Source organism: Aplysia californica, unplaced genomic scaffold, assembly GCF_000002075.1.
Source record: "Aplysia californica isolate F4 #8 unplaced genomic scaffold, AplCal3.0 scaffold00484, whole genome shotgun sequence".
NCBI classification, from domain to species: Eukaryota; Metazoa; Mollusca; class Gastropoda; order Aplysiida; family Aplysiidae; genus Aplysia; species Aplysia californica.
The window spans coordinates 32425-45366 of record NW_004797754.1 but is presented as its reverse complement, the minus strand read 5'-3'; the positions used below and the strand labels follow the sequence as shown (position 1 = coordinate 45366).

The window sequence follows — 12942 nt, the reverse complement described above, 5'->3', positions numbered from 1 at the left end:
CTCTCTCTCTCTCTCTCTCTCTCTCTCTCTCTCTCTCTCTCTCTCTCTCTCCCTCTCTCTCTCCCTCCCTCCCCCCTGGAGACAAACATCCGTTTCTGCTTTATATGGCTGTTTGAGTAGCCCAAGTTCCGATTCAATGTTGGTCCAACTCCGATGGAGGAACCAAAATAAAAAGAATGCGCCCTTGGGGATTCGAATATAGCGTATCTGCGTCATTGTCCACCATGATACGAGCTGAACTAACGAAGAGCCAGTCTCTCTATTTGTCTGTCTGCCCTCTGTTTGAGCTGAGGTTGGAAGAGAAAAAAGATGGGTATGTATGTATGTGTGTGTGTGTGTGTGTGTGTGTGTGTGTGTGTGTGTGTGTGTGTGTGTGTGTGTGTGTGTGTGTTTGTGTGTGGGTGATTGAGTGAGTGAGTGAGTGAGTAAGTGACTGACTGACTGACTGACGGACTGACTGACTGACTGACTGATTGACTGACTGACTGACTGACTGAGGGACAGAGGGACTGAGTGACTGAGTGACTGGGTAAGTGATAGTGTTTGCCCGCGTATGTAGCAGTGTATATATATTATATTATATGCATGTTTGGTTAATAAGTTAACAATACCTTTGTAATATAATATAACGGTCAAGAGAAGTATGATTCCGCATGACATCAGACTACTCCTTTTTATTGACCGCCGTTAAAACAACAATATCATTCACCGACTTTCGCGAGGCACCTCGACCAATGAACGCTCTCACAGACAAACGCCTGCCATCTGTTGTTGTTTGATAACGATTGTCCATTTTTAACGTCTGATCGTTTATAGTAGTTTTGCCGTGACTTATTTCATGTGATTATTTTTCATCCCCAAAACAACCGCTTCATTAATATCAGCAACAGCCTTTTTTTTTTTTTTCATTTTGTGGCTTTTACTTGTGACATTTTCTTCTTGTGGTTCTTCTATCGCAACGTTCCACACCAAACATCAACAGTTTAATGAGCTGTTTATTCGTCTTTTAGCGAAACTGTTTCCCCCCTTCTTTGCCTGTATATTTTTCCTGAATTTTTAAAAAAGAAATGCGGGTTGTAGAATTTAAAAAATAAAACGAAAAAACGAAACAAACTTTTCAAATTCTCTGAAACAATGGCAGGAAGCCATTCATCGCCCGAGGCTTGCCTTGTCCACCATTCGTTGATTAACTTTTTACAACCATGTTTTCCTTCCATTTCAGTCATTTTCTCCCTCTTTATTACGCCTGATAGCAGATGGTTTCATCAGCCCCCCGTGCGTGGTCGAGCGATGTGCTCCGATGTTTATTCCGCGAGACGGCATATGAGTTTTTAAAATATTAATTAAAGGCTCTTTGGTCCTTTAGGGGAGTGGGTGCATTGCATGGGTTTTGTGGGGCTCACCTAAAGTTTTCCCTGTTTGAGTGTATGTTTTTAGGTGTGTGTCTGTGTATGTGTGTATGCATGTGTGTGTGTGTGTGTGTGTGTGTGTGTGTGTGTGTGTGTGTGTGTGTGTGCTTGTGTGCATGTGTGCGGTACGTTACTGTGTGATTGCATTGGTTCGTGTCCGCCTGTGTGTGCGTGTTTTGTGCAGTGATTAACTCAAAAGAGAACAATTTTGTTCTGACTTTTTCTCAATAACTAAAAAAAAAATTGCTGATTGGAAAGTGGTCCTGTCAAGGTCATCGAAAAATAAGCATTGCGTCTTACATATCGTACAAAGTGTTCAACACGATACCAACTGAGCTAACGGCGCAGCACTAGGTGTTGGTGATTGGCGGGTGTTCTTGTTTGATTTTTTCCTTCTTTCCTATTAAACATCTATCGCTCTTATATCTCTTCCTTCATTTTTATGATTGTTACTCCCTTGCAACACCTTGAATCTTTGGCATTTATATGACCTAATTGTGTTGCAAGTACTGTTAAACTGTTTCTAAAACCGAAAAGCATCAGCGCTTGGTATGATATTACAAAGCGTCCCCTGTATGGCCACAGACGTGCCATGTAGATAGAGGACGGTATCTCGGCCGGCCGCCATGACATCTGCATTAATCTCCGGGCTCCCCCCTCAGACTTGTGGTGGCCGGCGAGCGAGTGGTCAATATTTCTCCCTCCGGTCTCATTAGCCACTGGCCCTTGGCCTTGTCTTATCGTGTGTTCGAAATAAAACAAAAAAACATTAAAGCTGGACCAAGTGCCATTTTATGACCCAGTGTCGGTGTCTCGTGTATGGGCACGAAGACGAAGAGATACAATCTTGTGTCCAGAAGTAGGGAAAAGACAGACAGGGTTGTGTTTTTTCTTGAAAGCGTTGACTCATTTCTAACTCAGTTGGTTCCATGGTAAAGTGCACCGAGGGGGATCTTGGTTTGAACCGTGGTCGGGGCATCCTGAAATGTGATTATTTAACAAATACAAAATATATTAATAGTTCTTTGCACTCCTATTGGAGGTGCACTTAAACAGGAGTCCGCCCTCTCCAAATCCTTTCTTTAATAACTTTACTATGATGATGGGGTGTGAACCCGGGCCCACATCTGCGAGTGTTGGTTAAGACAGGATTAGAATATTTTGTCCTTGAGATCAAATTCTTCAAATCACTCAGAAGCAAATGTGTCTTTAGCTAGTAGTCAGAGAGATGGAAGTAGATGTATTATTTATGATTCCTCTATACTGCCAGACGGCCGTTCAATGGAGTCCGAAAATTTCGTGGGTGAACATGTCCTTTAATGCCAAGCACTGACTTCCTCATAATAGGCAGAATAACATCGTCCTGAGACAGTGAATACTCTGATGTTCTACTTTGTAGCAAAAGTAACAGAGTGGTGAACTCGTCAACACAGCGGTCCAATCGGACATGGACGTTGAATTCAGAAGTCCCGACTTGTAAATAAACTTACAGTTTTGCAGAGGGCGTTAAATCTATGCAATTTCTTATTTCTATTTTTATTATTAACTCTGCTCTCTACGTGCACGGTAGGAGCGGTGGCAAAATCATTGGACGTTTATTTCAAAGAAGAAAGAAACTGCTTGTCCTTCACTACTTTGGGATTTTATGACGGTTTCAGCGGCCATTGTGTAGTCTATAATTTTATCCAGCTCTGTGGTCTGCAGCGATGCTCTAGGCATACAATGGGCGCACGATGAATTTGGCTGGTTTTGACTCCGGTCCTCGAGTGTACAATTCACAAAGAGAGTCAACACTGTGAGCAAATGTCAGATCTGGCATGACCGGACACCGAATAATGGGCGGAAATATTTCAAGTACACGAGAGGAGGAGAGTCCAAAAATGTCCAGAAGTTTCTTTTGATGATTACATTTTTGTTTTTGGTCTTTTTTTTTTCCTTCAATTTCATCATCATTTTTTCTTGGGTTTGGCGGGGGAGCGGGTGAAGGGATAATTATCACTAATTTATCAATTTGAGATTTTTCTTCGATTAAGCCCTTTTTATAAATGCCCAAACACATGTACGTAATATATATATATATATATATATATATATATATATATATATATATATATATAATATATCTCCAGTGGTTTATGTATCCTTGCACTTTTTTAACGCAGGAATACACACAATACTTACACATACACACACACACACACACACACACACACACACACACACACACACACACACACACACACACACACACTAACACACACTAACACACACGCACACACACACACACACGCACACAGACAATACAAACAGTATAAATAATGTATAACAAATGGGATGTTTTGGCTTCACTCCCCATCAAGCACAGAACCTGCAAAGAGTTTTAAACCTTCAGACAATGATCAACAAGGGAACAGAACATTTTCGCTTTCCCGAAATAATTACAGGCTTTCGGTTATTAGCAGGACCGAAAATACAGATTAAATCTATATAATATCTCTTTTCTTCAAAAATGAATTACCCAACCGGGGAAACTTGAGTCCCGTAAAATAATTTTTAAAAGAAAAAAGAAAACGGCGTTTGTTGCCAGCAGTCAGAGTAATAATTTTTCCACAGAATGTCGAGCTGATGGTTAGTTTGTGATGATGGCATTGATTTGTGGGGTGTGTCCCAGCCGAGTGCCGTGCCGAGAGGGTTGTTTACGATACAATTTAACTGTAGAGTCGTGAAGAGTTTTATGGCATCGGTAGTTGGTGCTTTACAAACTGTCCGTATCGAGTGCCGGTGAAACTGTTATGACACAGTCAAACACTTACTTTTCATTGTTTCGGTTCCACTTTTGTTTACCAACAAAATTCTTGGTGCTAACTTCGATAAGGATCTAGTAACGGGGATGATGACCAAAGAATGTAAACCCAATTTGAGGGGGGGTTTTTAAATTCTGTAAAATGAAATGCAAAAGATGTTTCGACATAATAAGCAAATGTGTGTAAGCATTCAAACTTTTCATTAGATCTAGACTCCAACGTTACGATTTTGTGTCGTTGTTGTTGTTTTTTTGTTTTTTAAAAAATACTTTGTCAAGTCAATGTCCCTCTTAAAGTATTGATGCCCCTCTTGAAATGTATACACAGAAAAACGACTACTTGGTAAGTGATTAATTGACTTTTGAGAGAGGTTCAGATGTTGAATGGTGTGGGCTTTGGCGCGGTCTGCTCCTCCTCCGTTTTCCAAGGTTTCTATTGTCTAAGTATGCCTCTGGTGACATACGTGGCATTGACTGTGCATTTTCCTGTAAAATTCTTTTCAATTCGACCTTGTATGAGAAATCAGACATAGTACGTAGAAAATGTTGGTAACTCTTAACTCTGTCAAGGTCTGTAAACTAAAGCTTGGAACTACAAGCGTCGACCTATGTAGCAGGGTCTCGTGCAAACGTCTTCAAAGGACATAGTTGCGTGCTAAGAATTCCGCCTTGTATTTTACCCGAATTTTGCTGCGGTCTTTTTAGTGGATTTTTCTTGCTTCTCTTTGTTGACACAACAGTTTACCGTTAGGGTCACATCAGGTAATGGGTCGCTGAGGCTCTCTCGCTATCAAAGTCTTCTATAAAACTAGTTTCTTTTATGTTTCCCATTTCAACAAACAGCAGACTTCGTAACGTTAGGGCCTCCCGATTTGGCCATATCCTGTCTTTGCTTGTCGCGTGAGATACGAATATAAAAAATTTCTCCGTCTCTGTTGTGTAGCCTAGAGCGTGTCGGTTTGAATGACTGTAATAACTCGAGAGTGGGTTGTCTTTGTACAGAAATGTGTGGTTGTTGAAAGTAGATTGGGACTTCGAATAACTGTACTGGCTTTTCTCTGATAGTTAAACCATGGATTCGGACCGCTGACCCTGCCCGATTTGCCTTTTGCCCTTCTCTTTGTAATTGTTATTCCTTGTGCCTTTGAAGAAAGTGTATGTTACGATCTTACCCTCTACTATCTATCTATCTATCTATCTATCTATCTATCTATCTATCTATCTATCTATCTATATATCTATTGTTCCCTCGAAAATGGGCCGATTTTGTAAATTTTGGTCAAATTTTAGAATTCTTTAACCCGTGGGACGAATATTTTAGTCATCTGGTTTTTACACTCAAGCTAGTACCAGGCAAGACCATGATTTTCCATTAATTTTCCCTAACTTCTAACATCGGTAATCTAAAGAGGTGCCACCCGGAATCAGACGTTGAAATCTGCCCATCAGCGATATGTGTGGAAAAGTTTAGTAGAGTTTTTTGCTATTTTTTTCCTGTCGAATCACCGCAAACCACCTGTCCTACGCATCGCGTCACATTATTTTAGGTAAGACGAAACAGAAAAAAAGGGAGAGAGAAGTTGGTGGGTTGGGTTGCGATAAGTATCTGCCTACCGGTGTTGATCGGGGAAGCGCTCCGCAGGAATTGTTTTTCAGCTCTAAAAAAAGCAAGCTTTTTATCTCGTGGATTTGCCATCAGCCCACACTGCTCTCGGCATGGCAGTTGGCGAAGATTCTAGATAAACTGCTCACGGCCAGCTGGGAATATTGGTACACAATTCCCTTTTGGTTTTAGCTTTGGGTTGTTTTGTTTTTCTTCGGTGGGGTAACGTAGAGGGTTTTTAAGGACATTCAAGAAAGAAAAGGTTATGAAATGACTGCTTCAGTCGTCTTCTAAAAAAAAAAGAGTTTTATTTGTATTTTGCACTCAAGTATACAGATCATAAATCCAAATTACGCATAGATGGGAAACAATCAACTTACATAGTGGTACAACACTGATGGTCGCTGCAGTGCAAGGCTCCTGTTTGTTTGGGCTGTACATGTAATGTATATAATTATATTCCAGGTGAATGTGTCTTCCTCAATGACACATCCTGACGTCTGCTTATCTAAAAACGTTTATCCCGACATAAATCTTGGTGTTTTAGAAAAAAAGAAAGGTTGAGTCCACTAAAATTTGGTACCCTGATTTCTTTCAAACATCTTGAAATTAGAGAATACGATAGGTGGGGCGAAGAGAAGCTTGGAGGACTCACGAGCTGGTAGAACCTTTTATTTGTTTGTATGACTTTTACGAGCGTAACTCTTCACACCCCTGTGTGCGGTAAAGTACCATAATGGGGTCGGGACAGAAAAAGATGGGACCGACAGCTGTGCTTGAATGGGAGACAACTCGACGGTGCGAGCAACTCCGCTGTCATTATTTAAAACTCTAGCTCAAGCTTGTTGGAGGTGTGTGGAGAGTTAATGTCAAGTTCATGATGACCAATGGTTGTGTTAACGAACTCAAGAGGGTTAATGACACTTTCATAAGGACCGATGGGAATGTTTACGGGCTTCAGCTGCCATTGCTTGTCCTTGGGGAGATTTTCTTGGGTGGTCACCAACAGACTGATCGAAATACGCCATGTAGTTGAAATGTGTCTATTGTCCTGTAGTTAGACTACTGGATCTGTAATTGTGAGATTACGGGTTCGAGGACACGAGGCTCAGTTTAGTCCGACGTTGTGTCCTAGGGAAAAATATTTTAAGCGAATGTTCCTATTTGGCTCGGTCCTGTCGAAGACGTATGTTAAATTCGGAGGTCCCGTCTTTTAAATTACCGTACATTTTTGCGAGGGACATTAACCTATACAATTTGGCACATTTATTTTTTTCTTTGCTGTAAGGATTTAACTCTCCTTACAGTAGAAAAAGGTTGTTTGATATGTGGGACCTCCAGGGTAAACACCCATCTACTGTTTGACGAAACAGAGAGATATGGGAGCCTTGAAGAACTTCTGTTTGGAGATTTGAACTGGGGCCATCTGTATCGTAGTCCTGCATAATGACAATGATAATATCTATTGACCCCGCTAGCAGAAACTTGTCTTGGTTATTTACAATGTCAGTGATATTATAAAGGTCATGTGCGGACACGCATACACGTCGTAAGACAGGACATAAGATACATGTATTGCGTAGAATAACAATTGAGCAAAGACAATCGAAAACAAAAAGTAGAGGACAAATTCTTATGTCATTTCTGTCTATGACTCGCACAACAAAGGTGAGATCTTTCCCCTGCCTGTTAGCGAGCCTACCTGTCGACTGTAATGACACCAATTGTCAGGCAACAAAGCGTAATATAATAGTATTTGTTTGTTATACACGTAATTAATACATCTCCCGATGTCTATTCAGAGTATAGTAGTCATCCCTTATCTACATACATGTGTATGAGTACTTGTATGTCTATCTATCTATCTATCTATCTATCTATCTATCTATCTATCTGTCTATCTATCTATCTGTCTATCTATCTATCCGTCTATCTATCTATCTATCTATCTATTTATCTATCTATTTATCTATTTGTCTGTCTATTTATTTATCTATCTATCTATCTGTCTATCTATCTATCTGTTTATCTATCTATCCGTCTATCTATCTATCTATCTATCTATCTATCTATTTATCTATCTATCTATCTATTTGTCTGTCTATTTATTTATCTATCTATCTCTCTGTTTATCTATCTATCTATCTATCTATCTATCTATCTATCTATCTATCTATCTATCTATCTCTGTCTGTCTGTCTGTCTGTCTGTCTGTCTGTCTGTCTGTCTGTATGTCTGTCTGTCTGTCTGTCTGTCTGCCTGCTTGCCTGCTATCTATCTATCCATGAGCCTGTCTTTGTCTGCAACGGGTCCGAGTATTGAGAGCGGTAGTCTACTTTTTTTTTGGTTTAGGCTTTATGGAGATGAAACGCCTTTAATGAAAACCATCCCAAAAAATGGCCAGACAACGAGGGAAGGCAAACACTTAGGTGAAAACGCCTGGGGGCGCTGACAGACAGGCGTCAGACAGAAACAGACAGAGCTCTGTTGCCGCCGTTCACAGGCCGTGCCAGTATCAGTCCAGGGTACGAAATAAAAAGACCTCTTGCCCCTTCACCTGGGGACCGGGCCGGAACCATCTGAGATAGCGGTCCGATAAAAGTCCACAGCCCCAAAACAACTAAGTATAAAACTGAGGCGGAAGAAACAGCGCACGAAGATGGATATTAGAATAACGAGAGGAATGATGAAGGCAGGAGGGAAAAAGTGGCGAGGACAAGAAGAGTGGGTGGAGTGATAAGGGAGAAAGAAGGAAAAAGGAGGGGGGGGGGGGTTGAGAGATAGGATCCAGAAAGAGTTGGGATGAGAGAAAGGGGAAAAGTGAATTGGGGGAAAGCGAAAATGGAGACATGAAGCAAACAAATTCATATACATACATGTATAATATAATTGTACGTGTGTATAGAATAATATACGCAAATATACATTGTCTATAAAAGCAGCAAATACGGGGTGCGGAGAGAAAGAGTGAGGCGCGGAGGGAAAGGGCGTCGGTAAAAGGTAGTTGACGAATGAAAAGAAACAAGATTAAGAGCGACGTATATTCTGCAAGGATGGACGTATGGTCGAGATTTCGTTCTCCCTCTCTCTCTCTCTCTCCGTTTCTCTCTTTTTCTCTCCCTCTCTCTCTCTCTCTCTCTCTCTCTCTCTCTCTCTCGTCTAAACTGGCTGAGCTTGAGTGTTCTAAACGTGCGTTCTCTGTAGCTCTATTTGTGTTGACATGTTGCTCCCTCTAAATTGTTTGTGGCTGTCTTGAAACATTTTGGCTGCATTTGACTGATTGATGATGATGATGATGATGATGATGATGATGATGATGATGATGATGATGATGATGATGATGATGATGATGATGAAGATGGTGATGATAAAGAAGCTATTTGTGCCGTTGTCAAGATTTGCATTTATTGACTAGTCTTTAGAAACATATCTACATACCGTTTTACATAGATACAGAAAGCCTTTCAACTTTGACAATGTTCTCTAACGGTTTGTTTTCCTTCCTTCTGTCGTCCACAGCTGTCGCCTCTGATTCAGGACACCGTGCTCCGCGGGACTTTCAACCACACCCTCAACAACCCGGTCATGCCCGCTGTGGACGCTCCCCATGCAATGACCAACGCCAAGCACGCCTTCCTTCTTGGCGTTTGAGTCTGAGGCATGATGGGACGGCGTCCTTAGAAACATTCTGTGATGTCATCATTTTGCGCGGAGATCCGCACTGTTCCGTTTGGAGCGGCTTTGGGACGGACCGACGAACAAAATGGCAAGCGGACACGAGGGCGGAAACGTGTTTTTGTTTCTTGTCTTTGGACTTTAAGAGTGGGGGAGGGAGTATTGTGGGAGAGAAAGCGGGAGAAGAAAAGCTGAGTAAATTATGTTTTTAAAATATACTTAGTCAATGAGTTAATATGTTTGCACGGGCAATGCAGCTTTGGTAGCTGTGGGCGAATTGTGGAATTACAATAGTCATAAGCCGTAGATGGATACCTAAACAATGAATTATGCCCAACTAATAAATGTCTTTTGTCAGGGAAAAAATGTTGCTGTCGTAATAGTATAATAATATATGGAATATCAGTTGCGTACATGTGTCACTCAGAACAAGCACTTTTGATTCAATGGTGACTTAACAAGGGGGGAAGGGAAAAAAAAAAGGGGGGGGGGGGGGGTTCGGCCCACGTTGAGTCATTTTGTTACCAAAAATAAATTAGCTCTGATATTCTTGCTTTCAGCTGGCATTTGCTGGGTCACTGACTTTAGAAAACAGAACAAAAGAAAAGTATTAACTATTTTAGTATGCCATTAAGTTCCGGTATAATCCCTTTACTTGGTCCAACCGTGTGTGGGTGAAGTCTGTGTCACACCTTGTCGTGCTGGGATTATTAATGATTTGTCTCGTGATTTACATGATACTGAAAAGGGGGAATTATTTTTCCTCTAAAAATTACAGAAGTGTGCCACAAAAGCTTCCCCCACATCAGAATTTTAAATCAACCCTTCTCCGAACTGGGTCAGTAATAAAAGACGTCATCTACGTTTACACAGGGTAGTGACACATTGTGATCAAGAGAGAGCTTCTTTTCTTTCTCCTTTGGGGGGGGGGGATGAAAAGAGGAAAGTCAGAGATGGCAGTACGCGAACGTTAACCATTGCACTATTTATACATTTTTCTTTTAGCTCGGTATCTCGGTCAACGAAAAACAAACTTTGAAAGATTCATCTTAGTTTTAGTACTCTGCTTGACAAAATTAGGCGTGACTACTTTAACAAACTTTGTTGGCAATTCTGTGTGCCCTGTCTTTGAATGCAGACAGAGTTGTTTTCTATACAGGCGTGTATATTTTATGAATAAGACCTGAACAACTGTAAGAGGTACCATTTCGTTCAAATCTTATTGCTTCTTCTTATATTATGAAAATTTCGAGTTCCTTTTCAGAATTGAGAAGTACATATAAGATAAGAGAGCTTTCTGCACTTATTTCCGAAAAATCGTTTGACGTCGGCTATGTTGGTTAATAAGTATTTGAACATTCCTTCAGCTGTGACCATAGCATTAGGTCCCGTAGTGTAATCTCCTTTGAGAATACACTTTGGACTTCGCCTGTAATAGTATTACCGACACATCCGTCCACAAAGTTTGTGATATTTTCGTGAAATACTTTTATCATTTTTGTTTTTATAAATCTTGCTTCTTGACACACCTCTGGTTCATTCCTCCATCGACGAGCTTCAAATAACTATACGAACTAGTAGCGGTGTACTGCTCTAAGTACAGGCTATGGTGCAGTAGTTTGCTACTATAAGACGTGTCGGTTGTCCTCGAGTCAACAGCAGCACCCGTGCCGAATATTTCAATTAAGTATTAATTATGAAGAAAATTTCTGAGTATGTTTTCATTGTATTGTTCTAATTCATTTTTACATATATTATCATTGCGAAAGAGATCTGAAAGAGATCAGAAATTGAATATATTAAGAGAGGCAAAATAGGGGTTTGTAGCTAACAAATTCGGTGTAAGCAACACCATCTATGCAAGTCTTTTTCTTCTCTCGTGTGTTTCTATTCTCGCCTGCAGAACACATCACGTTCAACATAATCTCTTAGAGTACGCTCTTGTGTCTTTCTCTGGCGTGACAACCGTCATGATAGGTTTTATTATATCAAAGTCATCCTCTGATGTACAACAAGAGTGATTTTGTTACTCACGAATTTCTTAGTTGTGAAATGAAATATTTGAAAATGTGAATAAAGGAAGTATACACATGAAATCTAGTTACACAATAAAGGCAGAAGTTGTGTTGAATAAAAATGTATTTTTGTAACTGCACAACTTCTTATCCTACTGATGTGTTTAGAGATCACTGCATCGTGTTTTCTGTTTTGACACAATAAAGAAGATTGTACAAATGAATGCATGCTGTGTTGTCGATTATTTTTGCTGTTACTTTTTCCGTTTTCTATCTTTAATATAATAATAATAATAATAATAAATAATAATAATAATAATAATAATAATAATAATAATAATAATAATAATAATAATAATAATAATAATAATAATAATAATAATAATAATAATAATAATAATAATAATAATAATAATAATAATAATTTTAATAAAATTAATAGCGCATATCCCCGCTCGACAGCAAGCTCTGTGCGCTTTACACTATACACTAGATATAATATTAAGCTTAAACAATAAACAAATCTACTAACGTATGGTTGATTTACTCATATATCACCCACACTTTACCATAATTCCATACCAATACGTCTCAGAAGTGCTTGTGATTAACATTTTTTTTTTATTATCCAAGAACTACTGGAATTTGCATGCTCCCCAAAGATTTAGAAAAACCCAAATGCCGTTGCAAGATCATACTGTTGTGTTAGAAGCCAATTCGAGTACCCGAATAATAAAATGCACTTACTGATTTATTCATTAACGAGCTTATGAATAATGAACGAAAAAAGATTTGTAGATATTTTAAGCAATTACTCTGTAATTAAGATTGTGAACACCTTTCAGGAACATGATGGTTCAGACAAGACCTGGTACATTGTACATTGTTTTCATCCACATGGTGGTTGTGTAATATTACCTAGAATGGTTCAGGTATATAATACATGTATGTACTTACTTCTTTCTTATTCTCATTCTTGTTTCCTATTTTGTTGTTTTTTTTGCCTTTGTACAGTTTCTCAAGTTGTAATTTCCATTCTATGTTAGTATAATAATGTATCCTCTTTTACCATCCCCTATCACTGCACCGGGGCGCAGTTAGCTCAGATGCTTTTCTGTTTCGCTTGGGTAACGATGCTATTTATTTGAATTTTCAGCTTGGAAATTCTTGGAATTCAGTTGTTTGGGAAGTTTCAATGGCTTGTCGCGGCCATGACTTCTCTCTGTTGCAGGTGTACATCGAAATGCAGATCCCTCCTCTTAAATCACTTGACTGTGTTCAGTGACATGTCACACCCTTACCTTACCACGCGACTGTGCAACGCGGGTACATGTAACAGAGATTAGAGACAAAGTAATTTGTTTTAAAACAAAGTGTACAAACACGTGCTAACATCGTCACAACGGCAAACGAGCTCGATCTCAAGTCTCCGCGAGT

At 39.7% G+C, this 12942-nt stretch overlaps 1 protein-coding gene across 1 annotated transcript in view; it reads left to right on the top strand.

Moving 5' to 3' along the window:
* The window catches only part of LOC101846448 (sperm-tail PG-rich repeat-containing protein 2), a gene marked incomplete at its 5' end in the record, with an annotated part of 66442 nt that extends 54713 nt beyond the window's left edge, over positions 1 to 11729 (top strand). Inside the window, 1 exon segment of the mRNA XM_013086599.1 lies at positions 9335 to 11729. Coding sequence (XP_012942053.1) covers positions 9335 to 9466 — 132 coding nt within the window.
* Positions 11730 to 12942: the final 1213 nt, after the last annotated feature.